Raw genomic sequence first — 25,290 nt, forward strand, 5'->3', positions numbered from 1 at the left:
CTCAACAGTCTTCATCACATGGAGGTCTTTGCATCCAAAGTATCCAATCATCAGTGGATTGTAGAAGGCAGGTTGACAATAATTGTGAGCTCAGCCCTTTCTACATAATTCTTCTCCAACCTGATGTCCTCGGCTTGCTTTAATTCAGCCATGTTGGTGAAGGATTATGGGAAATTGCAATAAGGCCACCTGTGTGAAACCTACATTTGGGGTGTCTCTTGATTCCCTTTGAAATGGGGGGGGTCAGGAAGTGGTTGACCTCCAGTTATGCCATCTCACTACCTCTGACCATAACTTCTTCTGAGGCTTCCCAAGACACAGGAAGAAGGTGTATCCCATCCAGAAGACCACGGGGAGCTCTGAGGACACTGTTTATCTCAAGCTTTGGACATCTACTCCATAAAACGCAGCCTTGTTTCCAAAACCCTTCTCCAACCTGGTGTCCTAGGTGTGTTTCAATTCAGCCATGATGGCCAGGGATTACGGGAAATTGCAAGCCAACCAGGGGTGGGATTCAGCCGGTTCAGGCCGGTTTAGGTGAACCGGGTGTTAAATTTACATCCGGTTCACCAAACCGGTAGTTGAACCGACTGACTAGCCCCATCTACCCTGTCGCGCTGAGACTCTGGGAGGGTGAAAAACAGCCCTCCTGGAAGTCCAGAAACAGGCCTGTTTCCGGCTTCTGAAGGGCCTCCGGAGCCCGAGGGAGGCCGCTTTCACCCTCCCAGAGGTGAGGGAAGCCTCCGGATTCTGGGGAAGGTGAAATACGGCCCTCCCAGGAGTTCCAATAGCAAAGAACCCGGATTTTTGAATCCCACCCCTGAAGCCAACGTATCTACAGGTCAGTGGATGGTGGAAGGCCGGTTGACGATAATTGGGAACTTCAGGATTTCGCACAATTGTGTGATCCCCGGGGTTAAGCCTAGGGCTACCAGGATGAGCAGATGATCTTGGAAGTCATAGAATTATAGGACTGAAAGAGACCTTGGAGGTCATCAAGTCCAGGGGTCGCCAACCTCTTGAATCTCAGGGACCACCAAACTCAGTTTTAAAACCCGCAGACCAGAGACCCTGGGAAAATCCCAAAAAAAAGTCTGCAGGAAAATCCCCCACCCCGTTTTCCTACCGATTGATCATTCTTTATTTGGGATCACAGGTTACCGCCTCCTGCTCCATTCTCCGAGGGAGGGACAGAGAGAGAGAGAGAGACTTTTGGCTTCATGCAAGGAAAGCAGCAGAAGCAGCAGAAGACTTTCTCTCCCCCAAACTCCCCCAGAAATGAGTCTTTGTGGGACTTGTCGCACCGGCGCAGCCTCTTGGAGCAGGAGGCCTTGCAGGGTCCCAAAGACTCATTTCTGGCAGAGTTTGGGGGAGAGAAAGACAGACTTTTGCTGCTTTCCTTGCATGCAACCAAAAGCAGAAGGAAGAAGCGGAAAGAAGCACCCTGGTGGCCCCCTTCCACCCTCTCCACTCTCCTCTCACTACCTCGTGATGTTCGCAAGGCAAGAGATGCAAGCCTTGTGTTCCCGTGGGCCATGTGGGTGGCGCAGCCTTGTGTTCCCATGCAGCCTGGATTAATTGCTTTGGAGGTGACATTTCTCTGCGGACCACCAAAATTTTCTCGCGGACCATCAGTGGTCCCCGGCCCACTGGTTGGCAAACACTATTCTAATCCAATCCTCCAGGGACTAACAAGGAAAAGGCCAAAGACAGTCCAGGGAGACGTTTCCATACCTCTGTAATGAAATCGTTTGAGGGGCTGTTACTTCTTACACAAAAGACGTTCCGCTGCTTCCGCTGAGCTAGAACCGTCTTTTTCAACCTTGGTGACGTTGAAGCTGGCCTTCGAACTCTCAGAATCCCCTAGGGACCTTGCTGTTAGAATAACAGCCCAGGGTTCACAATGCCTGGCACAACCAATTACCAGCTTTAACCAGGGGTGGGATTCAACCGGTTCAGACCGGTTTGAGTGAACCGGGCGTTAAATGTGCATCTGGTTCGCCAAACTGGTATTCGAGCTGACCCCACCCACCCCACCCCTCCCCGGAGTCTCCACATAACCCATTTTCAATGCAGGTAAAGTGCAGGGAGGTTCTGGGAGGGGGGAAAACGGGCTTTCCAGAAGTACCGGAAGTCTGGAAATGGGCCTGTTTCCGGCTTCTGGGGGGCCTCCAGAGCCTGGGGGAGGCCGTTTTTTTCCCTCCCAGAGGACTGAGGGAAGTTGCGGACTCAGGAAGGTGAAAAATGGCCCCTCCGGGAAGTCTGGAAAAAGGCCTGTTTCCAGCTTCTGGAGGGTCTCCAGAGCCCGGGGGAGGCCGTTTTTCCCCTCCCAGAGGCCTGAGGGAAGTTGCGGACTCAGGAAGGTGAAAAATGGCCCCTCCTGGAAGTCTGGAAACAGGCCTGTTTCCTGCTTTTGGAGGGTTCCCAAAGGCGAAAAACGGCCCTCCCGGAAGTTCCAGTAGGCCACGCCCACCCAGTAACTGGGCAGAGAACCGGTTGCTGGGATTTTTGAATCCCACCCCCGGCTTTAACTGTCAGGACCATAAAAGCAGGAGGAGGAGAAGAGCCAGCCGGAGGATTCAAAGCCGGGGACAGGTGACATTTGCAGGAAGACGACGCGGTCAGCAGAAAATGGATGCTCTAGGGGAAAACATCTCCTGTTTCCGAATCAGCAAGCAGATAGGTGTTATGTCTCACCTGTACAAACGAGGTGAGAAGTCCAAATTTCCAACTAAATACAAACAAGCAAGCAAGTCCAATAATTATGGAGTTAACTCCTTTGAGCCGACAAAGTTCTTGGCAGTCTCACACACACTGTCTGCCAAGTCCGACCCGATAAAAGAGGAATACAAATCATACAAGCTGTCACCACACACAGGATACTCCGAAGCTTCTCTCCATAAGTAACACGTTGTCCCGAACAAGTCCCCAGGGCGAACACACCCACTTTTATTCCCTGTGGGGCGTGTCAGTCCCTCATCTCAGTCTCTGATTCGTCCCTTCTTTCTGCGTTGCAGCTCGCACTTTTGCCTGCGACGCTGCCTCGCATCAAGCCAGCATTCCTCTGCTGGATTCTCAGTCAGAGACTCTGATACGCCCTCCTCCTTTTCCTGATTAGCCTCAGGTCTTCCCTCCCGGTTATCTGCCGACACCTGAGGCACAATCAGGGAGGAAGGCATTGCCGAAGAGGAAGGTCCTGGGGAGGAAGGCATTTCCAAAACCTCCTCTTCCCCACTGTCCGAGACTTCGTCCTCTAATAAAGCAGGCTCAAACCTCAGAGCCACAACAGATAGGTATGGATCTCCTTGGGTTCTTCATCCAGCCTTGGCGTCTAGGACCACGGAATGGGTCCACTTGGTCACCACGAGTCCCGTGGTGGGTGTTTATCATCAGTTGGTTCTCTGCTGGTGTTCTCCCACCCATGTCGATAGTCCCCCCCCCCCGTCTCCTCGTCCTGGGAGATTCATAGAGGGTCAATTTCTCCCTGGCCCATTGGCTGCACGGGTCAAATGGCCACCTGTCCCGATGGCCGATCAGCCGCGGGAGAAGCTAAAAGTGGATAGGGGGGTCACGGTTTACCAAATGAATTTCTCCCCTGCCGACAAGAAGCTATGCAAAATTTGGCTGGTTTGCTGGGAAAATATAGGATAATGGAAATTTAATCAATAAGTAACTTAAAAAATAGACCAATGGGGTCCCTGGTGGTCTTCCAGCTTGGTTGTTTCCTTGGAGACGTTACATTACCTGACTAGGGAACATCATCAGTGCTGGAAGGGACTTAGATGAAAGAAATTGCCTTGTAGTACTGATGGTGTTACATAGTTGGGTAATGAAATGTCTCCAAGGAAACCACCAAGCTCAGAGAGCACCAAGGACCCTACAGCACTCCTCCTCCTTTCTCCAAAATCCCTTCCTTTCTAGCACTGATGATGTTACCTAGTTGGGCAATGAAATGTCTGCAAGGAAACCATCAAGCTCAGAGACCACTAAGGAGCCTGTAGCTGCCATCCTCCCCCCCCCCGTCCCTTCTAGCACTGATGATGTTGCATAGTTGGGTCATAAAACGTCAGTAAGGAAACCACTATGCTCAGAGAGCACCAAGGAGACTTAAGTTCTCCTCCTCCTCCTCCCTCCATCCTAGCATTGATGATGTTACCTAGTTGAGTCATGAAACATCTGCAGGAAAACCACCAAGTCCAGAGAACACAAGGACCCCACAGCTCAACCCTGAGCTACAATATTCTCTCCTAAAATAAATAAATATTGTGCTTTCTCGGCTCTCAATTGACAAAACATAGGAGACTGGCACCGATTTCGGTGCGCCACAAATGCACAAGTGCGCCTGCATGTTTGTGTGTCTCGGTTAGTCTTGCCCAAAGCCATCAAACTCACCTGCTGTTGAGACTCATGTCGGAATTAGCCATATTTGCCTCTAGACATTGTGGGTGCTTCCAATACAGGTAGTCTCGACTTACAACCACAATTAAGGCCAACGTTTCTGTTGCTAAGTGAAACAGGTGTCCCATATTTTCGACCTTTCTTGCCGCATCTGTTCAGTGAATCACTGCAGTTGGTTTAAGGTAGGAACACAGGGGTTAAGGGAATCTGGCATCAAAGAAGGTGATCAGGACACTACAACCGTCATCAATATGACCGTCAGGACTCCAGGACACTGCAACCATCATCAATACGAGTCAGTTGCCAAGCATCTGAATTTTGATCACATGGCCATGGGGATGCCGCCACGATCGTAAGTGTGAAAAAACATGAGCCGCTTTTTTCAGTGCCGTCGTCATTTCGAATGGCCGGCGGACGAACTGTTGTAAGTTGAGGACTACCTGCACTGGAGAGTTCGCCAGGAAGAGCCCCACTGCGCATGCGCCTCCCGCCAGCCAGCTGATTGTCGGGTACCTGCTGTGCATGCGCGGGAAGAGATGCACACGAGGGTGATGTGCGCGCATGCACAGAGGCATGCGGCGTGCAGGGGGTTGCGCCCCCCGCCAGCCAGCTGATTGTCAGGTACCTGCTGTGCATGCGCGGGAAGAGATGCACACGAGGGTGATGTGCGCGCAAGCACAGAGGCATGCGGCCTGCAGGGGGGTTGCGCCCCCCCGCCAGCCTGCTGATTGTCAGGTACCTGCTGCGCATGCACGGGAAGAGATGCACACGAGGGTGATGTGCGCGCATGTGCAGGGGCATGCGCCGTGCGGGGGGTTGCATGCGCATGCGCAAAGGCGTGCGGTGCATGCGCAGGTGGCAGGGCAAGTTGTGCACGCATTGCATCATGGGGGCAGGCAGCAAGCGCGCACACGAGCACTTTTGGCACGCAATGTGGAAAAGGTTAGCCATCACTGGTATCGGGCAGCGATGACTAACCTTTTGGATGCCGCAACCCCAAAATGTAATGCAAGAGCCCCCTGCGCCTGCGCCCTGCTCCCCCGTTCATGCCTACACGACCCCACGTGTTATGTATATGTAAATAATGTAGTTGGGTTGACAATATATAAACTACAAATATATATATATTTGTAGCTTTAAGGAAAAATACTGTAATGTATTATGCTGTGTTCTGGTTGGTTAATAATGCTACAAGTTGCCATAAGAAGGAGCTATAGATCATGGTTTAATTCTCTTTCTTTTTCTCTTTTGCATTGATGATCTCTCTTTATACTGATACTTACTGACTACGGACCGATACTGACTAACCCTGTTTATTTTGATATTCTGTTGATATCGAAGATTATGTGTTGTATCATGGTTTGATGTTTGTCTGCTGTAAAAGACACGGAACCGGTAAGAAGACTTTATAACTGGATATTTCTGGACTGTTAAAAACATGGATGACATGGACTGTTTATTGGACTGTGCTATTTCTTCAAGTAAACATTAACACAACTTGTTCAACTCTGTGTGGCTGTATATTTCTTCATAACTGTTCTCATAAACCATTTTCCGTGTGCATATCCTTTTTATACAAGGATTATTCTGCACATATCCTAACACCACGCATGCACACACCCCCACACCCATTTTTGGCTTCCAGGCTGGTGCAGGCCTTCGAGGTCCAAAACAAGTTATGAGGGGTGCACACGGTCCCTCTGCGTCCCGTTTGGGCTTCCAGGTTGGTGGAGGCCTTCATGTGCAAACCCCCAAAATGCAACGTAAGCGCCCACCACACATGCACCCCACCCTATCGCGCATGCGCGGCAGACACCCGAAAACCAGATGCCTGACAGGAGGCACGCATGCATGCGCATTGGAGGTGGGCTGGGGCGACGGCTAGGTTTGCCATCGCAGGTATAGGGTCTTTTGCTTGAGCAGAGGTTGGACTAGAAGACCTCCAAGGTCCCTTCCAATTCTGTTACGCCTCAGCCTGGGTCACCACTGCTGGCTACCCAAGATGTCTTCTTCTGGTCTTCAATTTGGACCCTGCCTTTTGCAAGGGGGACAGAAACTGAGGAGCCAACAAAGACACGGCCAGGTCAACGGTGAGTTGAGACACTCTTACCTTTGGTATCGTTCACCGGGTCCATGTGCCTGTAGATGTATCCCTCTAAGTAGGAATGGAACTTGGGCGTGGGTGGGAAGAAAGCCAGGCAGATGGACATCAGCTCCCAACCCCGGGCGAGACTCTCATAGCGGAAGTTCTCAGTGGTCTGCCGGCACAACTGGATGTAAAGCTCATCGCGGAGGCCCTGCATGCTCCACCCTTTGGTGGCAATCTCCAGAGCTACGTTGAGTTGGTCCGTCTTGGACCGCCGGTCGCCCATGTACATCTGGATGAGCTTGAATATCTCGCAGGCTTCCTTCTTGACATTGCGGTCACTGGTCATGATCATGGGCTTCTTGATGGACTCGCTGCTCCAGGCCAGCATGTTGGCGATGGAGATCTTGCGTCGGAAGAGACCTTGCGTGTGCTTGTTGAAGTGTTTGGAGGCCCAGTTCTCAATGTCTGTCTCCGAGGAGGGCTTCCTCAGGTTGAAGGTGGGGAAGACGCAGCTGTTGCTGGGCATCATGTTCCGGTTTTGGCGGCTGCTCTCAAACTGGACGCAGGCGCCAAGATCTTCTGACTGGGGAGACAAGGCAAGAGAGGACAACAGTGACCGAACGGCCTTGACTTGAGGGGAGACCACCAACCACCCAAGTAATGGTGAAGTCCACCCTCCAGATTTTCTTCCTCACTCCCAACCACACCAGAAAATGGAAGAACATGTCTCAAAGATGCTTTTTAATAAGATAAAAGTCTGTAGAGTTTCCCCATCATCCAGGTCATGGTTGTCCCAAAGGTGCTTTTTCAGGAGGCAACTGGACTTTCTGGTTTTTTTCCTTGAAGACATTTCGCTTCTCATCTAAGAAGCTTCTTCAGCTCTGACCAGATGGTGGGGGAATGGATGGATTTATACTCCTTGCAGACTGCTGGTCATTTGCATCCTTTTAGATGGTCGTTGGGGCCACTTGGAGGTTTATCTGTGTCCTCTCAGGGTCACCTGAGTGATGATCCTGGTTTCTTTTTTTCCTTCTGGAAATCCATTCCTACCCCCCACACCATTCCAAGGGTCTTCATCCCAAACTGTACAGCTAAACTGTAGAGATTTCCAGAGAAAAAAATTGCAGGCAACAGGCACCACTTGCCCCACTCAGGTGACCCTGAGGACACAGACAAACCTCCAAGTGGCCTCAACGACCCTCTAAAAGGATGCAAATGACCAGCGGTTTGCAAGGAATGTAAATCCTTCCCTTCCCCACCATCCAGTCAGAGCTGAGGAAGCTTCTTGGATGAGAAGCAAAATGTCTTCAAAAGAAAAACCAGAAAGTCCAGTTGCCTCTTGAAAAAAAGCACCTTTGGGACATAAGATATATAAGAGCAAGAGCACAGTGGCACACATTAAAAATGAAATTCTGTTGCCCACTCTCAAAAGAAAGTATACATCTACCCATAAACATGTGTAACACACATACACACAGGCTATATACATACACATGTGTATGTGTGTACACACACACAAACACACACACACACACTAATCACTGTCTATTTCGAATACGTAGCGGAAAGAGGAAACTTGAGAGTTCACAAGTTTAATACTCTATAGAACAAAAGCTGTGACTGAATCTAGATTAGATTTCCACAAACTTTCCAGCTTTGTGGACTGGGGGGGGGAAGGGGGAGAGGGGGGATGGTTCTGCATGAACAACTGGCGAGTGCGCGTCGGCAGCTCCATTTGCGCAGGTGCCCACCATTCACACAAATGGAGCATGCATACACACGCCCACTGATTGAGAGTTCACAAGGTTGATGTTATATGGAGCAAAACTTTGATCCGAATCTGGGTGTTCTGCTTCGGGTACCACGGAGCCCCATCCTCCCAGAAGAGTAACAAGGAAAACAGGTCGTGGAGAGGATGTGTAGCATCCCAGACAATCCCACGGACCCTGCTCAAGCATCACTTATGTGCCACGTCCTGGCAAGAAGGGAGTGAACTGCCAATAATATTTTCTGCTGTCCTCACCACTCTCTGCACTTGCCTGCCTGTCTGAAGGAGGAATGATTCCAAACCAGAGTCTAATGCAATACAACAGGATGCTCTCGGTTACAGAAAGTGGTAAGGACAGGAGGAGGGAGATTTTCAAAAAGTCAACTGGATTTTTCTTGGTTTGGGTTCCTTGAAAACGTTTCACTTCTCATCCCAAGAAGCTTCTTCAGTTCTTCAGAATATACAACTTCAGAACAGGTTGCAAAGGGGTTGTGTAGCGTTCCCAGACAATTCTGCGTACCCTGCTGAAGCACTGCTTATATGCCGTGTCCTGGAGAGAAGGAAATGAACTGCCAATAAACTTTCCCGCTGTCCTCACCACCCTCTGCACAGCCTTCCCGTCTGAAGTAGTAATGCTTCCAAACCAGACTGTCATACCGGATGACAGGATGCTCTTGGTTATAGAAAGTGGTAAGGACAAGGGAAGGAAGATTTTCAAAAAGTCAACTTTTCTTGGTTTTGGGTTCCTCAAAAAACGTTTCGCTTCTCACCCAAGAAGCTTCTTCAGTTCTTCAGATGATACAACCATACAAATTCAGAACTGAAGAAGCTTCTTAGGTGAGAAGCAAGAGGCTTCTTGGTGGTGCAACGCAAGGATTCAATCGGGAGAAGACTTTCTTCTTTGCATGTGAAATGATCTAGATGAACCTCAAGTCGGAGGTTATTCTACAGGGACATCAGAGACCTAGTCCATGGAATCACTTTCCTATAGAGGAAGTCCCCAACTTACAACCATTCTTTTATTGACCGTTACTAGCTGAACAACTGTAGCAATTCACTTAAAAATGGTGGCAAGAAAGGTTGCAACCTGGGACAAAACTCACTTAACACGTCTCACTTAACCACAGAAATTTGGTGCTCAATTGGGGTCATAAATCAAGGAACACCTATATGATAATAGGTTAATATACATTCAAAATTTGCTCCTTAAAAAATAAATGAACTTCAAATGTGACTGTCTAATTTATTCAGTTCCATGTCATTTACATATGCATATTAAAGCATATCTGGATTTATCAAATTAACAATGCTATCATTGGCATCAATACTGTACATATTATTAACCTCCAATTCAGTATCACTTGGGGCAGGGGTCTCCAAAGTTTGTAACTTTTAAAATTTCTGGAATTCATATCCCAAAATTCCTCAGCCAGCCATGCTGGCTGGAGAATTGTTGAAGTCCATAAGTTTTAAAGTTGCAAACTTTGGAGACCCCTGCCTTAGGGACTAAACTCCCAGGATTCCCAGCCAAGACACGCTCTTACCTCTCATATGGTACCTAGGAATTCTGGGAATTGTAGTTCCAACACTCCCGAAAGGCTAGAGAAGAAAACTCTTGGTTTATCACCTTCTCAAATGGTTAATGTGCTGTTATATGCAAATATTACAAATATAGTCCCTCTCCTTACTTTCCCACCAAAACATGGGTGCACTGTCTTCCTGTAGACTAAAATTCCCCCGTCTGCCATGATGTTTCCAAATATTCACTTTATTTATTAAATTTATGCGCCCTATGCAAAGAGACTCTGGGTGCCTTAACAATACCATGAAATCGTGAATATCAAAAGATGAAAATGCTTGTCTTGCAGGCCTTTTGCTAAGCAAAAGATTTCCCGGCTGGATATATTTTTGTTCCTCTTAAATCCCTATCATTTAGTTCTGTTTCATTCATTTGCTTCACTTAACGGTGCATTCAATTTCTTACACAGCCCATCTCCTCTAATTGGGTGGTTTATTCTGCAATGTAAAACAATAGAAACGCTTGAACAGAGAAGCACAGATAAAACAAAGAGGTTAAAAATCAGGATTAACACTTGCGGGTTCAAAGTTAAATCAAAAAGTTCAGTAGGCTAATAAACATTTTAACAAGAGGGAGGGAGCTCTCTCAAACGACCAACAAATGCCCAGAGTTGCAGCCCACTCTTAAGCCACCTCCGTGCTAACTTTCCACAGAGAAAACTAAGGACTTAAAACTACAGGCTGTGATTGTGGAGTCAGAAAACACAGTTCTTTGCTAGGGGTGTTTTTCATTTGAGAGTTGGAAAGTATCGCGACACCCTTCAAATATTTACTAGGGTGCCACGCAGAAGAAAGTTTAAACCTGTTCGCCATCGTTCCAAAATGCAGACCCGGGAACAAAATATTGAAATTTTAAAATGCTGACCTCCATCCCCCACTGCATCAAAACTTGGATGACCAAAGGATACTGAATCCTATCCAAAATACTGTAGGAGAAAACCTCAGGGTTTCTTGCAACCGTGTTTGGCGAATATCTTCCTTCTTTCTCCGCTGGAACAATCTTCCAAACAGAGAATAAATCAGATCAGGACAAGCTTATAATCAATCTTACGCAGAGGGTAAACATGTGTAACAAGCTTAGAGCTTTGTGGGATTATAAACTGGGGTGGAAACAAGCCAAATTTAACAGAATAGCAGACATACATGGCTTTTTATGGTTTAAGAAAAACAGAATAACAGCTTGACATAGTTGGAAGGGACCTTGGAGGTCTTCTAGTCCAACCCCCTGCTCAAGCAGGAGAACCTATGTACCATTTCAGACAAATGGCTGTCCAATCTCTTCTTAAGAACTTCCAGTGTTGGAGCATTCACAACTTCTGGAGGCGAACTGTTCCACTGGTTACTTGTTCCCACTGTCGGGACATTTCTCCTTTCAAAGTTCTTTTCTCCTTGATGAGTTTCCATCCGTTGTTTCTTGTCCTGCTTTGGAGAATAGCTTGACCCCTTCTTCTTTGTGGCAGCTCCTTCCACACTGGAAGACGGCTATCGTGTCACCCCGAGTCCTTCTTTTCATTAAACTAGCTATACCCATGCCCTCCAAGGCCCCTTCCAACTTTGTTATTCTCTTGCTCCGTTTTTATGCACAAAGAACGGTTGCAGAAACTGGGTATGTCTAGTCCAAGGGTCTTCCAACTTGACAGCTTTAAGATTGGTGGACTCCAACTCCCAGAATTCCTGAGCTAACATGACTGGAGGAGGAATTCTGGGAGTTGGAAGTCCACCAGTCTTAAAGCTATCAAGTTTGAAGATCACTGGCCCAGTCTAATAAAGAGAAAGACTGCTAGGGTGACGTGATAAGCAGCCTTCCAATATTTGAGAAGCTGCCATATAGAAGAGGGGTTCAACCAAGGCTGGCTGGGGAATTCTGGGAGCTGAAGTTCACAAGTCTTAAAGCGGCCGTGTTTGGAGATCCCTGGTCTTAAGTGATCAATGATAGGACAGCTGAGATGATGGGTGATGGACAGTTGACAGAGTGGGCCTGACCTAAGACACCTGACAGGTCCTTGTCAGGAGAAACACCCCCACCCCATTTAGGGAATGATCCAACTCCCCCCATGCATTACCTGCAGGGGTGGGCTTCAAAAAATTTAGCAACTGGTTCTCTGCCCCTTTGCTGGGTGAGCATGGCCATGGTGGGCGTGGCCTAGTCGGCCTCCTGCACCATGGCCGGGGGAGACTTTTCGCCTTTCCAGAGCTTAGGAGGCTTTCCTCGAGCCTCCGGGAGAGCAAAAACAGCCTCCCCAGGCTCTGGAGGCAGGAAACGGGCCCGCTTCCGGCCTTCCTGAATTTCCGGGAGGCCCGTTTTCGCTCACCCCAGGCTCCAGAGGCTTTCCTCGAGCCTCTGGGAGGGCGAAAACAGCCTCCTCAGGCTCCGGAGGCCCTCCAGAGACCAGAAACAGGCCCACTTCCAGCCTTCCAGAACTTCTGAGAGGCCTGTTTGTCGCCCTCCCTGGGCTCTGGAGCCTTTCCTTGAGCTTCTGGGAGGCGAAAATGGCCTCCCCAGGCTCTGGTGGCCGTCTGGAGGCTAGAAACGGACCCCCTTCCGGGCTTCCTGAACTTCCAGGAAGCCCGTTTTTCACCCTCCCCAGGCTCCAGAGGCTCTCTGGAGGCCAGAAACGGGCCTGCTTCTGGCCTTCCCAAACTTCCAGAAGGCCCTTTTTGCCCTCCCGAGGCTCCAGAGGCTTTTCTTGAGCCGTCGGGAGAGCAAAAACAGCCTCCCAGGCTCCAGAGGCCTTCTGGAGACTGGAAATTGGCTCACTTCCGGCCTTCCCGAACTTCTGAGAGACTTGTTTATCGCCCTCCCTGGACTCTGGAGCCTTTCTTTGAGCCTCTTGGGAGGGTGAAAATGGCCTCCGCAGGCTCTGGAAGCCAGAAACGGGCCCGCTTCCGGGCTTCCCTCTTTCCTTCTTTTTCCTTCCTTGCTCTCTTTCTCTCTTTCCTTCTTTTCCTTTCCTCTTTCCCTTTCTCCTTTCCTGTCTCTTCTTTCATGCTTAAATACAAAAGGGGAAAACATTTCTGCTTTTGTGTTGTGTTGTTTTCAGTTTGTTTCGCTAGCCCGCTGGCAGAAAAAATGGAGCTCAGGGCCACGCGTGGTCCCTCCCTCCCATGTCCTGTTTTGGGCTGTGATGGCCTCCTACGGCCACCACCACCCCGGCTCCATTTTCGCTGCGAGAGGCACCGTGGGCTGGTCCTTCGCTGTTTCCAGGCCAGCATCGTGGGCCACATCTGGCCCGGGGCTTTGAGTGTCACACCCCTGTCTTAGAGGCTCCAGTGAAACTTCCTTTAATTGCTTTCAAATTGCCCACTTGTCTGACAACGGAAAGGATCAGGCGATTTTGTTTGTTTGCCAGCGATATGTTAATGAGGTTTCTTCTGACAGTTCATGATTTTCTGGAGCTTCATTTGCATAAAGAAATGAAGACAACAAACCTGACCAGGGGGAAACCGAGGCACGGCAAAGGATTTCATTCTGGTTTTCGTCATCGGTGACCTAAAACTATACCATTTCGATCAGAATAGAGCTGGGAGGGACCTGGGAGGTCTTCTAGTCCAACCCCCTGCTCAAGCAGGAAACCCTATACCCATGATGGGGAACCTATGGCATGTGTGTGGCACGCAGAGCCATTTGTGTGGGCACGCGAGCCCCAGCAAAATTTAACCTGTAACTGCACATGCGTGTGCCTTCCAGCTGATTTTGGGCCCATTTGAGGCTGTTTTCACCCTCCCGGAGCCTCGAAGGAAGCCTCTGCAGCCTTGAGAGGCCGAAAAACGGGCCTTCTGGAAATACCAGAAGTGCCAAAACGGGCCCCTTTTCAACCTCCAGAGGCTTCCCTCGAGGCTCCGGGAGGGCGAAAACGGCCTCCCCCAGGCTCCAGAGGCCCCCCCGGAGGCTGCAAATGGGCACTTCCGGTATTTCCGGAAGGCCCGTTTTCGGCCTCCCGAGGCTGAAGAGGCTTCCCTTGAACCTCCGGGCGGGCGGGGGGGAACGGCCTCAAATGGGCCGAAACTAGCTTGGAGGCACGCGCATGCGCAGTGCAGGTAAGGGGGCAGGGTGTTGCGCATGCATGCGCAGGGGGAACGGGGCGCAATACGTTCGCCATCACTGCCCTATACCATTTCAATCAGAACAGAGCTGGACGGGACCTTTAGAGATCTTCTAGCCCAGCCTTGGAGATCTAATCTAATCCCTGCTCAAGCTGCAGACCCAAATCCCTGTTGCAAAGCCACGCCTAGAAATAGGAAATGTTGCATTTTCTTGACAATTTCCTGACAATTTTATCTCCCTTCTAGTTTAGAATAAATCTTTTCTGTTGGACAGTGCCTTGTTTTCTCTTTTATAAATGAACACTGCCGTTTCTGCGGTGGAGCGGCCTAACTTTTATTCTGCAAGCAATTTATCTTGCGAAGTCCTTTTTAAGGACGGTTTCAAGGGTGCGCGCGGCTGGGAAGTCTGCCGTGGAATCAATTGTTCCATCGATCCTCGCCGCTTAGGCCAGCCTTGGCGTGTTGGGACTCATCAGAAACAGATCAAACAAAACACTGTCAGAATGCCCCGGTCTAAGAAAATCACAATGAAACGTCCCCAGCAGGTTTGAATATAGCTGAGAAAAAGAAAAGAAAAGAAAAGAAAAAACAGAAGAAAATATCTATATCCCAGGGGTTGAAATGTAGCGTCCTTGGTGCTCTCTGAACTTGGTGGTTTTCTTGCAGACGTTTCATGACCCAACTAGGTAACATCATCAGTGCTGGATGGTGCAAACCTCACTCCCTTCTAGTACTGATGATGTTATCCAGTAATGAAACAACTGCAAGAAAACAAGCAAGTTCAAAGACCCTACAGTCCCGCCTCCTCCTTTTCCTCTCCACAAACCCCACTCCCTTCTAGCATTGAGGCTGTTTCCTAGTTGGGTAATAAAATGTCTGCAAGAAAACAACCTAGCTCAGAAAGCATCAACGACCCCACATTCGTTCTCCTCCTCCCCTCCTCCCCCCTGCAAATCCCATTCTCTTCGAGCACTGATAATGTTACCCAGTTGGGTAATGAAACGTCTGCAAGAAAAGAAACAAGCTCAGAGACCCCACAGTCATTGTCATCTTCCTCCTCCTTCTCCTTTCTGCAAACCCCACTCTCTTCTAGTACTGATGACGTTACGTAGTTGGGTAATGAAACATCTGCAAGCAATCAACCAAGCTCAGACAGCACCAAGAATCAAACAAACAAAAAGAAAGAAAGAAATCTCATTTGCTTTCAAGCATTCTTTCCTTTTTTCTCTCTCTCTAGAACACAATTCCTGTCCCATTTTTTGCTTTGTACTTGCTTTCTTTGAACCGCCCTTCGGAGCCGTATTTGATATCAAAAGCATCACAACCTTACTACACAAAAGGATATATCTTTGTGCAACTTACATAATCCGTTACCATTGGGGCGATAATACAAATGTGAAAAATTACATCAGTTAGGCCTTGTTAACGTCACAAGGCCACGGAAGCTGAAAACTGCATAAACAGCCTCCTCATCACACTACACAATTCTGAGTTTCTGCGGCAATCACAAACAAGTTACAATATCAGCAAAACCAGGGAGCCAGAGAATCGCCAAGTGTCGGGCACATCATCATCATCAACAACGACTATAACAATTTCTAAATAAAAGAAGAAGGGAGACAGTGCAATTCTGAACCCAAAGAAGTAGTAATAACCCTTGGACTTATATACCGCTTTCTCAGTGCTTTTACATCCCTCTCTAAGCGGTTTACAGAGTCAGCCTCTGGCCCTCAACAATCTGGCTCCTCATTTTACCAACATCAGAAGGATGGAAGGCTGAGTCAACCTTTAGAAGGAAGGAAGGAAGGAAGGGAAGGAAGGAAGGAAGGAAGGAAGGAAGGAAGGAAGGAAGGAAGGAAGGAAGGAAGGAAGGAAGGAAGGAAGGAAGGAAGGAAGGAAGGAAGGAAGAATAGGAATAGGAATAGGAATAGGAATAGGAATAGGAATAGGAATAGGAATAGGAATAGGAATAGGAATGGAATGGAAGGAAAGGAAAGGAAAGGAAAGGAAGGATTAGTATTAGCCCTTAGACTTATATACCGCTTCACAGTGCTTTCCAGCCCTCTCTAAGCGGTTTACAGAGTCAGCCTCCTGCCCCCAACAATCTGGGTCCTCATTTTACCCACCTTGGAAGGAGGGAAGGCTGAGTCAACCTGGAGCCGGTCAGGATCGAACTGCTGGCAGTGAGTTAGCCTGCAATACTGCATTCTAACCACTGCGCCACCACGGCTCTTAAGTACCAGCCCTCCTTCAACTTCCCGCTCGTTCCTGGCCCTGCTCGTCTTACCTGGGACGGATGCAAGTATGGCTCGGGCGATGCCAAATTCGTCTGCACGGACACGCTCTTTTCCAGCAGGATTTGCGGAAAGGCCAGCTTCTCAAACGGGTTGCGTTTCCAGTGCTTGTTCTCCTGCTGGGCCAGCGCCTCGTCCTCGCTGAAGGCGCGCACCACCGGGCCCGGCATAGGCAGCGGCACGGCCCCATCGCTCTCGTACCCCGAGCCATCCTTCTGGGAGTCCCAGCTGCTGCGCTGCCTCATGTGATAGTGGGCTTGCTGGGCCTCCCAAGCCAGGCGGGCCTGAGCCAGGAAGGGCTCTGCCGAAGCCCTGCAGGACTCCCCCTCCACCGACCGGCTCTCCAGACGCCCGCCCGGGGACCGGCTGCACCCAGACAGAGGCCTGTCCTCTAGCATGCCTTCGTCGCGCTCCCCGGAGCCGTCGGTGGACGATGTGTTGGGGTCGTATGAAAAAGCGGGCTTCCGGCTCTTTCGTTTGCGGCTGCCCGGGGAGTAACCCGTGGAGGACAGCGTGTTCTGCTGGCTGGAGCAGGACATGGAATCCTCCCCCTGTGACGGCATGACAGCCGGAGGGCTGTGCCGGAAATCGGCCCCTTCCATGCTGCTGTAGTCTCCAGATTTGATCTCCAGGCGTTGGTCCCGCATCAGGCAGGGGCTGTGCTGCAGCGAGTAAGAGCCACCGATGGGGTTGGGGGAGTATTTGTGCCGGGGGGCACTCTTCATGGTAGGGCTGGACCCCACCTGCTCCACATACACCAGTTGCCGCACGTACTCCTTGCCGGCAGGGCTGTACTCCAGGCTCATGAAGCGGTCCGAGCCCTTCTGCTTGGTCAAGACCAGTTGCTGGTACGGGGAGTTGGAGCCCTGTTTGGGTGACTGCAGGAACGAGTGGGGTTTGCGGATGGGCGACTTTTGGGGCGAACCCGCTTTGTAGCTCCCGCTGGCCTCGAACTGCATATCCACCGGGGGCTCGTCATAGATGGGGGCCTGGTACTCCATGGGAGGCTCCTCGTACAAGGGCGGCTCGTAGGCGTAGCGCGGAGAGGAAGGCTGAGACTCGCTGGAGTGCTTGCGGTGCTGGCCCTGCATCGGGGAGCAGAAGGGGTCCCCCCGCGCCAGCAATGGGGAGCAGCTGCCCACATGATCGGCCCGTTTCAGGAAGGGCGAGGGCTTCCGCTCGGGGAAGAAGACCGAGTTGTCGGAATCGGTGGCGAAGGTTTGGAGGTTGGGGGAGGGCTGGCCACCCGAGGGCCTCCGCGACCGGGTGCCCTGCTGATGGTCAAGGGTGTAGCCGTTACCCTGGTGCATCAGGAAGCTGGGCTCGCGGTCCGTCACCTTGATTAGCATCCGTTCCTTCGTCCCCGTGTTCCAACGGAGAGAAGATGCCCTGAGCAGAGGAGAAAGAGAAGAATGGGGATCAGGGAGAATAACAAAGAGATGTCTCCTTGTCCACGGGTATCATATTTTTTTATCAGGACTTCTCTTCATCTGTAACACAAAAAGAGACTAGACAGAAGAGCATTCATCGGTAGAACCCCATATGACCGAGTGTGATGACCCAGAGCACGACACAAAAATAAAAAAAGTCACAGAAGTAGAATAAATTCCCTTTAATGCCTCCAACTTGGGCGTCAATGTCCAATTATCCTCGGCTGGATATCAAACTCTTCCAAAAACAGTCTACAAATGGAGTAAATGCAGTCCAAACCCAAAGTAAAGATAATTAGAAATAAAATAAAAAACCAACACAAACCACACTGAAGTCATTAACACAGCAGGCCAGGATGATAAATTGCAGACTTCCACAAGATAATGCAGCACCCACAGCTGGGCGGATGCCAAAACCCAGATAAGCCTCGACAAAGATAATGCAACGCTTTGCTTCCAGCAAGGAGCTGTGTGCAAATGCCCCTTTTATATCCTGTTCTCCCAGCTGCAACTAATGAAAGGGATCAGGGCCCTTTTCTCTCCCATAAGCCATGTTGCTCCCATCTCCGCTCCTCCCTGCGTGCCCTAGGATGAAGAGGGGATGGCCCTGGGTCTTCCTCTGAATGCCAGACTGGACTGTGCCTGTCCCCCATTTCTTCCACAGCAACTGGAGCCACACTCCCATTCCCTGTCAACTGCTCAATCTCCCCCTCAGAATCAGACTCCAACAGGGGCATCACACCCAGTGTGTCCATGAGGGCTTCCTCCTTTGGGGAACCTTTTGAGAACTTGCCCTGTCATGATCTAGATCAGGCGTCTCCAAAGTTAGCAGCTTTTAAGATTTGTGAAGAACTTCAACTCCCAGAATTCCTGGCTGTCCACAAGTTTTAAAGCTGCCACGTTTACAGAGCCCCAAAAGCATCTGCCGGACGCATCACGCCTGACAATACTGGTTTGTTAAATTATGGGTTTTATTTATTTAATTTATAGATTAATAGAATTAATTAATAGAAGGGGAACTTACACAGTTTGTAGATGATACTAAGCTGGCAGGAATAGCTAACACCTTAGAAGATAGACTAGAACCCTGGGCCCTATCTAACAAAATGAAATTCAACATAGAGAAAAGTAAAGTCCTACACAGGCAAGAAAAACCAAAAGGACACATATAGACTGGGTGAAAACAGGCTCAATAGCAGTAACTGTGAGAGGGATCTTGGAGCCTTAGTAGACAACCAGCTAAATATGAGTTTAGCAGTGTGCAGCAGCAGCCAAAAAAGCGAATGCAATCCTAAATTGCATTAACAGAGGGATACAATCCAGATCAAGGGAGGTACTGATACCGCTCTATAAAGCCTTAGTAAGGCCACACCTAGAGTCCTGCATCCAGTTTTGTTCACATCATTATAAAAAAGAGGTTGAGACTCTAGAAAAAGTGCAGAGAAGAGCAACCAGGATGATTAGGGGACTGGAGACTGAAACATATGAAGAACAGTTACAGGAACTGGGCCTGGCTAGTCTAGGGAAGAGAAGGACCAGAGGAGACAGGATAGCAGTCTTCCAATACTTGAGGGGCTGTCACAGAGAGGAGGGGGTCTGTGGGGGCGGGGGTTGGACTAGATTACCTACAAGGTCCCTTCCAACTCTGTTAATCTATAATTTATATCCTGCCTTTATTGCTTTTGCAGATGCAGGTTTCAGGTTTCCGAGTAACACACTCAAAGAAAACAGAACTTTCTGAGGCAGGAAAGTTCCTCAAAGAACATGTTTATTGCATACATCATATTGGCACAGCTTAGCGAAAGCCAACTCTAAAAATTTCTCGCGATTATAGCATAATTAAAGATGTAAATGTTTCCATCTCCAAGTTGTCCCAGGTCACATTGTCCAATTAAAGTAGTTGGCGGGCTCCTTGGTCACTCCTTTCCTCCTTAAGCCGACATCTGTCGGGATGACCTTGGTTCCCACGGGAGAACTCTTTGTTATGTCTGTGAGACGTTCTATTTACTCCCCACTCCCCCACCCCCAGAGTATGTGGCAAACTATGAAGCAGGAAAAGATGGCTTCGGCCAAGCTGAATTCAGAGTTCTAGGAGACAAGCAAGCTAAGCTGGAAGGGGGAATTAAATATGTCATTAGTTTTGCACTGCTACAACGGTTCCAAATCGAGGCGGCAATGGATCAAAATTTTTTTGGGTTTTTTTCTCCCCCGCAACCCACCCCCTGTTTCTCTTCCTTCTTCTTCTTGCTAGGAGAGCGGGGTGGCCTTCTGAATCTCCTCCTTGCTGTACCTCTCCCCCATCTAGGCCCTTCCATTTCCTCCCCAGCCAGCCACCACTACTCCAGCTGTTGCTTCCTCTCTCCCAACAGGGCGTTATACCTTCTTCCTCCTAAAGTGCCCATGGATACCTCATACTTTACTGAAGGGTTTCTCAAATTTGTGTCAACTGTCCCGTTGGCATATGTGGCAAAAGAGAAACTCCTGGGACATTATTTCTGCCAAGAGTTTAACTTTACTGATCATTGCACCTAGGCACAGAATCAGCAAAGCCAGATCTGATGTTTTCCTGCACAAAGTGACATAACTAAACTCTTCTTTTCTCCGCTGGGCCACCAAACCAATTGCAGCCAACCGGTTTTAGGAAACGGTCTGAGCACCTTAGAACATCCCCATCAATTGATCATCCTCGGGCACCAGGATGTTGCTGGGCGAGTCGGCTCCCTTGCATTCCACAATTCCCTCTCAAGCTTCCCTTACGTTCCAAATTTACCCACCTCCTCCATGTTTCTGTTGTCTGGCTTCGAGTTGACTGTGTAGCAAGTCAGCCATGACATTTTAAGAGGTGTGGGCTTTCATTCCCAGAATTCCCCAGCCAGCATGCCTTACTGCAGTGACTATCCTTCCCTATCCCCACTGATGCTTACAGGGAACTGGTGTCCAACACACCATTGAAAGCATCCGGTTGGAGAAAGTTGGCCTAATACAGTTAGTTTTTGATTTACAACCATCGTTGTGGAAGGCTGAGTCAACCCATGAGCTGGTCAGAATCGAACTCCTGACAGTGGGCAGAGTTAGCCTGCAATGCAGCATTCTACCTATTGTAACCACTGCGCCACCACAATTCTTTATAATCGGAAGGATCTATTTATTGGGATGCATCCTTCTTTGGAAAAAGCTTGGAAAAAGTGCAAAAAAAAGAGCAACTAAGATGATTAAAGGCTTGGAGACTAAAACATATGAAGAATGGTTGCAGGATTTGGGTATGGCCAGTCTGGAGAAAAGAAGGACTACGTATGATAGCAGTATTCCAAGATTTGAGGGGGCTGCCAGAAAGAGGAAGGGGTTCAAGTTATTTTCCAAAGCACCAGAAGGCAGGACAAGAAGCAACAGAGGGAAACTAATGAAGGAGAGAAGCAACCTGGAATTAAGGAGAAACTTCCTAGCAGTGAGGACTATTAACCAGTGGAACAACTTGCCACCAGAAGTTGTGTGTGCTCCATCACTGGAGCTTTTAAGAAGAGACTGGCCAGCCAGTTGTCTGAAATTGTAGAGGGTCTCCTGCTTGGCAGGGGGCTGGACTAGAAGACCTCAGAGGCCCCTTCCAGCTCTATTTCAAATTCTGATTCTGATCTGGTGCCTTGTGTGATTTAGATTCATCTAAGTGAGCCTTGTTTCCAGGAAAATCAATGTTAGAAATGTATTTTCTGACGCTCCCTTCCCAAGAGGCTGTACCACCAACCTACTTCTGAGATCCTTCGAAATAGTAAGACCGGAGTAACATTTCTAACCAACGGAGCACAGGCTGCGCCTCACCTAGTGAAATAATCGTTAACATAATTATCAATGTGAGAATCCATAGCTCTGCCAGGTGGATATTGAAAACTGGGAATTTTTTCCCCTCTAAAATGGAAGCTGAGTGACAGCACTTCCTCCTTCGGAACGATAAATGTCTCCTGTCTTAAAAGTCTTTTGAAAACCTCCCGAGATCCTTTAGCTTCACGATGGAGGACGAGGCCTCCATCGTTTCCAAGCCCCGCTTCGAAACCGCTCTGAGCTCTCGCCCTATTTATTTTTAACCGTTCTTCCCAAATTTAAGAAGGTACAAAAAGAAAAAAGGAAAGAAAAGAAAACCTTCAGCTAAGAGTTGGCTTTTATTGTTCTGCACTGTTAATGGGTTTCCTAACCACTGAATGCTTTCATAAATGCACCGTGGAGAAAAAGCCGAGCAGGTTTGTTCAATAAAGAACAAAAAGCAACATACGAAGTGGAAAGAGAGAGAGAGAGGGAGGGAGGGAGGGACAGGGAAGGAGAGGGGGAGGGACAGGGAAGGAGAGGGAGAGAGAAAGGGAGGGAGAGAGGTTTTTTGTTTTTTTTGCAAAAGGTAGACAATGGAACAGTTTTGGTGGAGGCTAAATTAAAAGACCTTTTTTCTTTTCTCTTTTTATTCCTGTTACTTCCCGCTCATTGTTCTTCCCTCCTTTCTCTGCGCTTTGCGTTAACATTTTGGAGGGGGGGGGAATGCTTAAGAAAGACGTGTTCGTATTAAACATGGATGGTGCATGGCTTAATAGGGTAAGGGCAAATATGATGTCGATATGATGTATCCAAAGGCAAAGAATAGAATAGGAATAGGAATGAATAGAATAGAATAGAATAGAATGGAATGGAATGGAATAGAAGAGAAGAAGAGAATAGAGAGAAGAAGAGAATAGAGAGAAGAAGAGAAGATGGACGAATGAGAGAGAATAGAAGAAGAGAAGAGAAGAAGAAGAGAAGAGAAGAGAAGAGAGAAGAAGAAGAGAATAAATAAAATAGAAGAATAAATAGAATAGAAGGGAAGGGAAGAACAGAACAGAACAGAATAATAGAATAGAATAGGAATAGGAAGAATAGAAGAGAATAGAATAGAATAGAATAGAATAGAATAGAATAGAATGAATAGAATGGAATGGAATGGAATGCAATGAAGAGAAGAGAAGAGAAGAGAAGAGAAGAGAGAGAGAGAAGAGAAGAGAGAAGAGAAGAAGAGAGAATAAATAAAATACGGAATGGAATAAATAGAATAGAAGGGAAGGGAAGGGGATAGAACAGAACAGAACAGAATAATAGAATAGGAATAGGAATAGGAATAGGAATAGGAATAGGAATAGGAATAGAATAGAATAGAATAGAATAGAATAGAATAGAATAGAATAGAATAGAATAGAATAGAATAGAAAATATGGAATGGAATGAAGAGAAGAGAAGAGAATATGGAATGGAATGGAATGGAATGGAATGAGGAGAGAAGAGAAGAGAAGAAGAGAATAAATAAAATACGGAATGGAATAAATAGAATAGAAGGGAAGGGAAGGGGATAGAACAGAACAGAACAGAATAATAGAATAGGAATAGGAATAGGAATAGGAATAGAATAGAATAGAATAGAATAGAATAGAATAGAATAGAATAGAATAGAATAGAATAGAATAGAATAGAATATTTGAAACGGAAGGGAACAGAATGGAACAGAACAGAACTCATCTGAGGTCCCTTCCAACTCAGTTATTCTATGTTCTATGTTCTCTTGTGGCTTCAGTTGTTGCTTTTTGAGAAAAGTCTCCTGCCACCTTTCAGAAATGGGGTAGGGTCTCCTGTCTGGGCGGACGGGAGAGGGGGGGTTGGACTAGATGACCTCCAAGGTCCCTTCCAACCCTTGTTATTCCGTTGTTCTGAGATTTCTCTCCATTCTTCCAGATTTTGAGCATCTTCCTTCAGGCATCTCCGAACGGAACAAGGAAATGAGTGAGGGGAGGTGGTGGAGACCCTCCCCCTCTTATCCTGGGCTCTGCCGGTGCCATTGTTCTTCCAGGCACAACTGATTTTTTTTCCCCCCCAACTGCTCGAGAACGCGCGACTGCCTATTGCCAGAGGCCCTGCCTGCCCATCTGTTTGTTCCCAGGATTAATAAGTTTACCAAATGCATTGGAAAAGCAGGCAGGAAACACCTGTTGTAATTAAAACCAGCCAGCATGTAAAAAAAAACCTTAGTCCGTTGGCCGCAGAAGCCATTAGAAAAGAAATTCCCAACTGATTCCCTGGCAGCTGTGGCAGAGAATGATGCTCCTTTTAAGATGGACTACGACCTGAAATCAGCTCTTTGCAGAGGTTCTGTTTTATCCATAAAATTCAGGAGAAAAAATATATATTTTCATTCAAGAAGACGACTTCCAAAAAGAGACTGGACTGCCATTGGTCAGAAATGGTGTAGGGTCTCCCGCTTGGGCAGGGGGTTGGACTAGATGACCTACAAGGTCCCTTCCAATTCTGTTACCTGTTATATCTCTTTTTTTGGGGGGGGGCATATGGCAGGCCGAATGATAAATAGCAACTTCTCTTTCTAGCAGCATCGCTTCTGAAGACCCCTGCCCTCTGTAACAGAATGACAGAGTTAGAAGGGAGCTTGGAGGTCTTCTAGCCTGACCCCCTGCTTAAGCAGGAGATTCCTGACAGGGAATAATGGATGGAAACTGAACAAGGAGAGATTCAACCTGGAAATAAGGAGAAACTTTCTGACAGTGAGAACAACCAACCAACGGAACAGAAGTTGCCCTCGGAAGTTGTGGGAGCGCCATCACTTGAGGCTTTCAAGAAGAGATTGGACTGCCATTTGTCAGAAATGGTATAGGGTCTCCCACTTGGGCAAGGGGGTTGGACTAGATGACCTACAAGGTCCCTTCCAACTCTGATTATCTGTTATCTGTTATCCTATGCCATCTCAGACCAGTGGCTGTCCAATTTCTTCTTAAAAACCTCCAGTGATAGAGCAGCCCCATAGATATTGGAAGACTGCTATCATGTCACCTCTGATCCTTCTCTTTGTGAGGTGACCTGGCTAGCTCCTATGGTACAATTTAGTCTCCAGAAACGTTATCATTTGTTGCTCTTCTCTGCATGTTTTTTGTATTGTGGTGACTCAATCTTCCAAGCGAGACCTTCCTGAGCCTCTGATCTCTTTTGTCTTGTTCTTTCATTCTAAAACCAGAAACCACGTGGAGACACCCGAAAGCCACCTCAGAAGACAGAACACAACAGCACAGAATAACGGGGTTGGAAGGGAACTTGTAGGTCATCTAGTCCAAGCCCCTGCCCAAGCGGGAGACCCTACATTACTTCTGACAGATGGGAGTCCGGTCTCTTCTTGAAAGCCTCCATGGATGAAGCTCCCTCAACTTCCAAAAGCAACTTCAGTTCAATGGGTTGATTGCTCTCACTGTCAGAAAATTCCTCCTTATTTCCAGGTTGAATCTCTCCTAGATCAGTTTTCATCCATTTTTCCTTGTCTGGCCTTCAGGTGCTTTAGAAAATAGCTTGACCCCTTCCTCCTCTCTGTGGCAGGCTCTCAAATATTGGAACATTGCTATCCTGTCTCCCCTGGTCCTTCTCTTCCCTAGACTAGCCAGGCCCAGTTCCTGCAACCGTCCATCGTATGTTTCAGCCTCCAGTCCCCTAACCATCCCGGTTGCTCTTCTCTGTACTTTTTCTAGAGTCTCAACATCTTTTTTATAGTGTGGTGACCAAAACTGGATGCAGTACTCTAGGTGTGGCCTTACTAAGGCTTTATAGAGTGGTATTAGTAGCGCCCTTGATCTTGATTGTATCTCTCTGTTGGCCAACCCTTCGCATTTTCAACTGTCAAGAGTTAACTTC

The 25,290-nt window shown here is 48.2% G+C and overlaps 1 protein-coding gene across 3 annotated transcripts in view; it reads right to left on the reverse strand.

Annotated features, from left to right (window-relative positions):
• Window positions 1–25,290, reverse strand: part of ARHGAP39 (Rho GTPase activating protein 39) — a 162,227-nt gene that overhangs the window by 35,478 nt on the left and 101,459 nt on the right. For all 3 annotated transcript variants that reach the window (XR_015748307.1, XM_087958886.1, XM_087958885.1), the window contains exons 4-5: window positions 16,165–17,560; window positions 6,509–7,070 (exon numbers count right to left, since the gene is read on the reverse strand). Coding sequence is in view for 2 of the 3 variants with exons in the window: in XM_087958886.1 (XP_087815012.1) it covers window positions 6,509–7,070; window positions 16,165–17,560 (1,958 nt within the window). In the remaining variant the exon portion in view is untranslated. The remainder of the gene's footprint in view (window positions 1–6,508; window positions 7,071–16,164; window positions 17,561–25,290) is intronic.

This window comes from Notechis scutatus, chromosome 3 (assembly GCF_049901735.1).
Source record: "Notechis scutatus isolate UNSWTSFEM ecotype Mainland chromosome 3, rNotScu1.2, whole genome shotgun sequence".
NCBI classification, from domain to species: Eukaryota; Metazoa; Chordata; class Lepidosauria; order Squamata; family Elapidae; genus Notechis; species Notechis scutatus.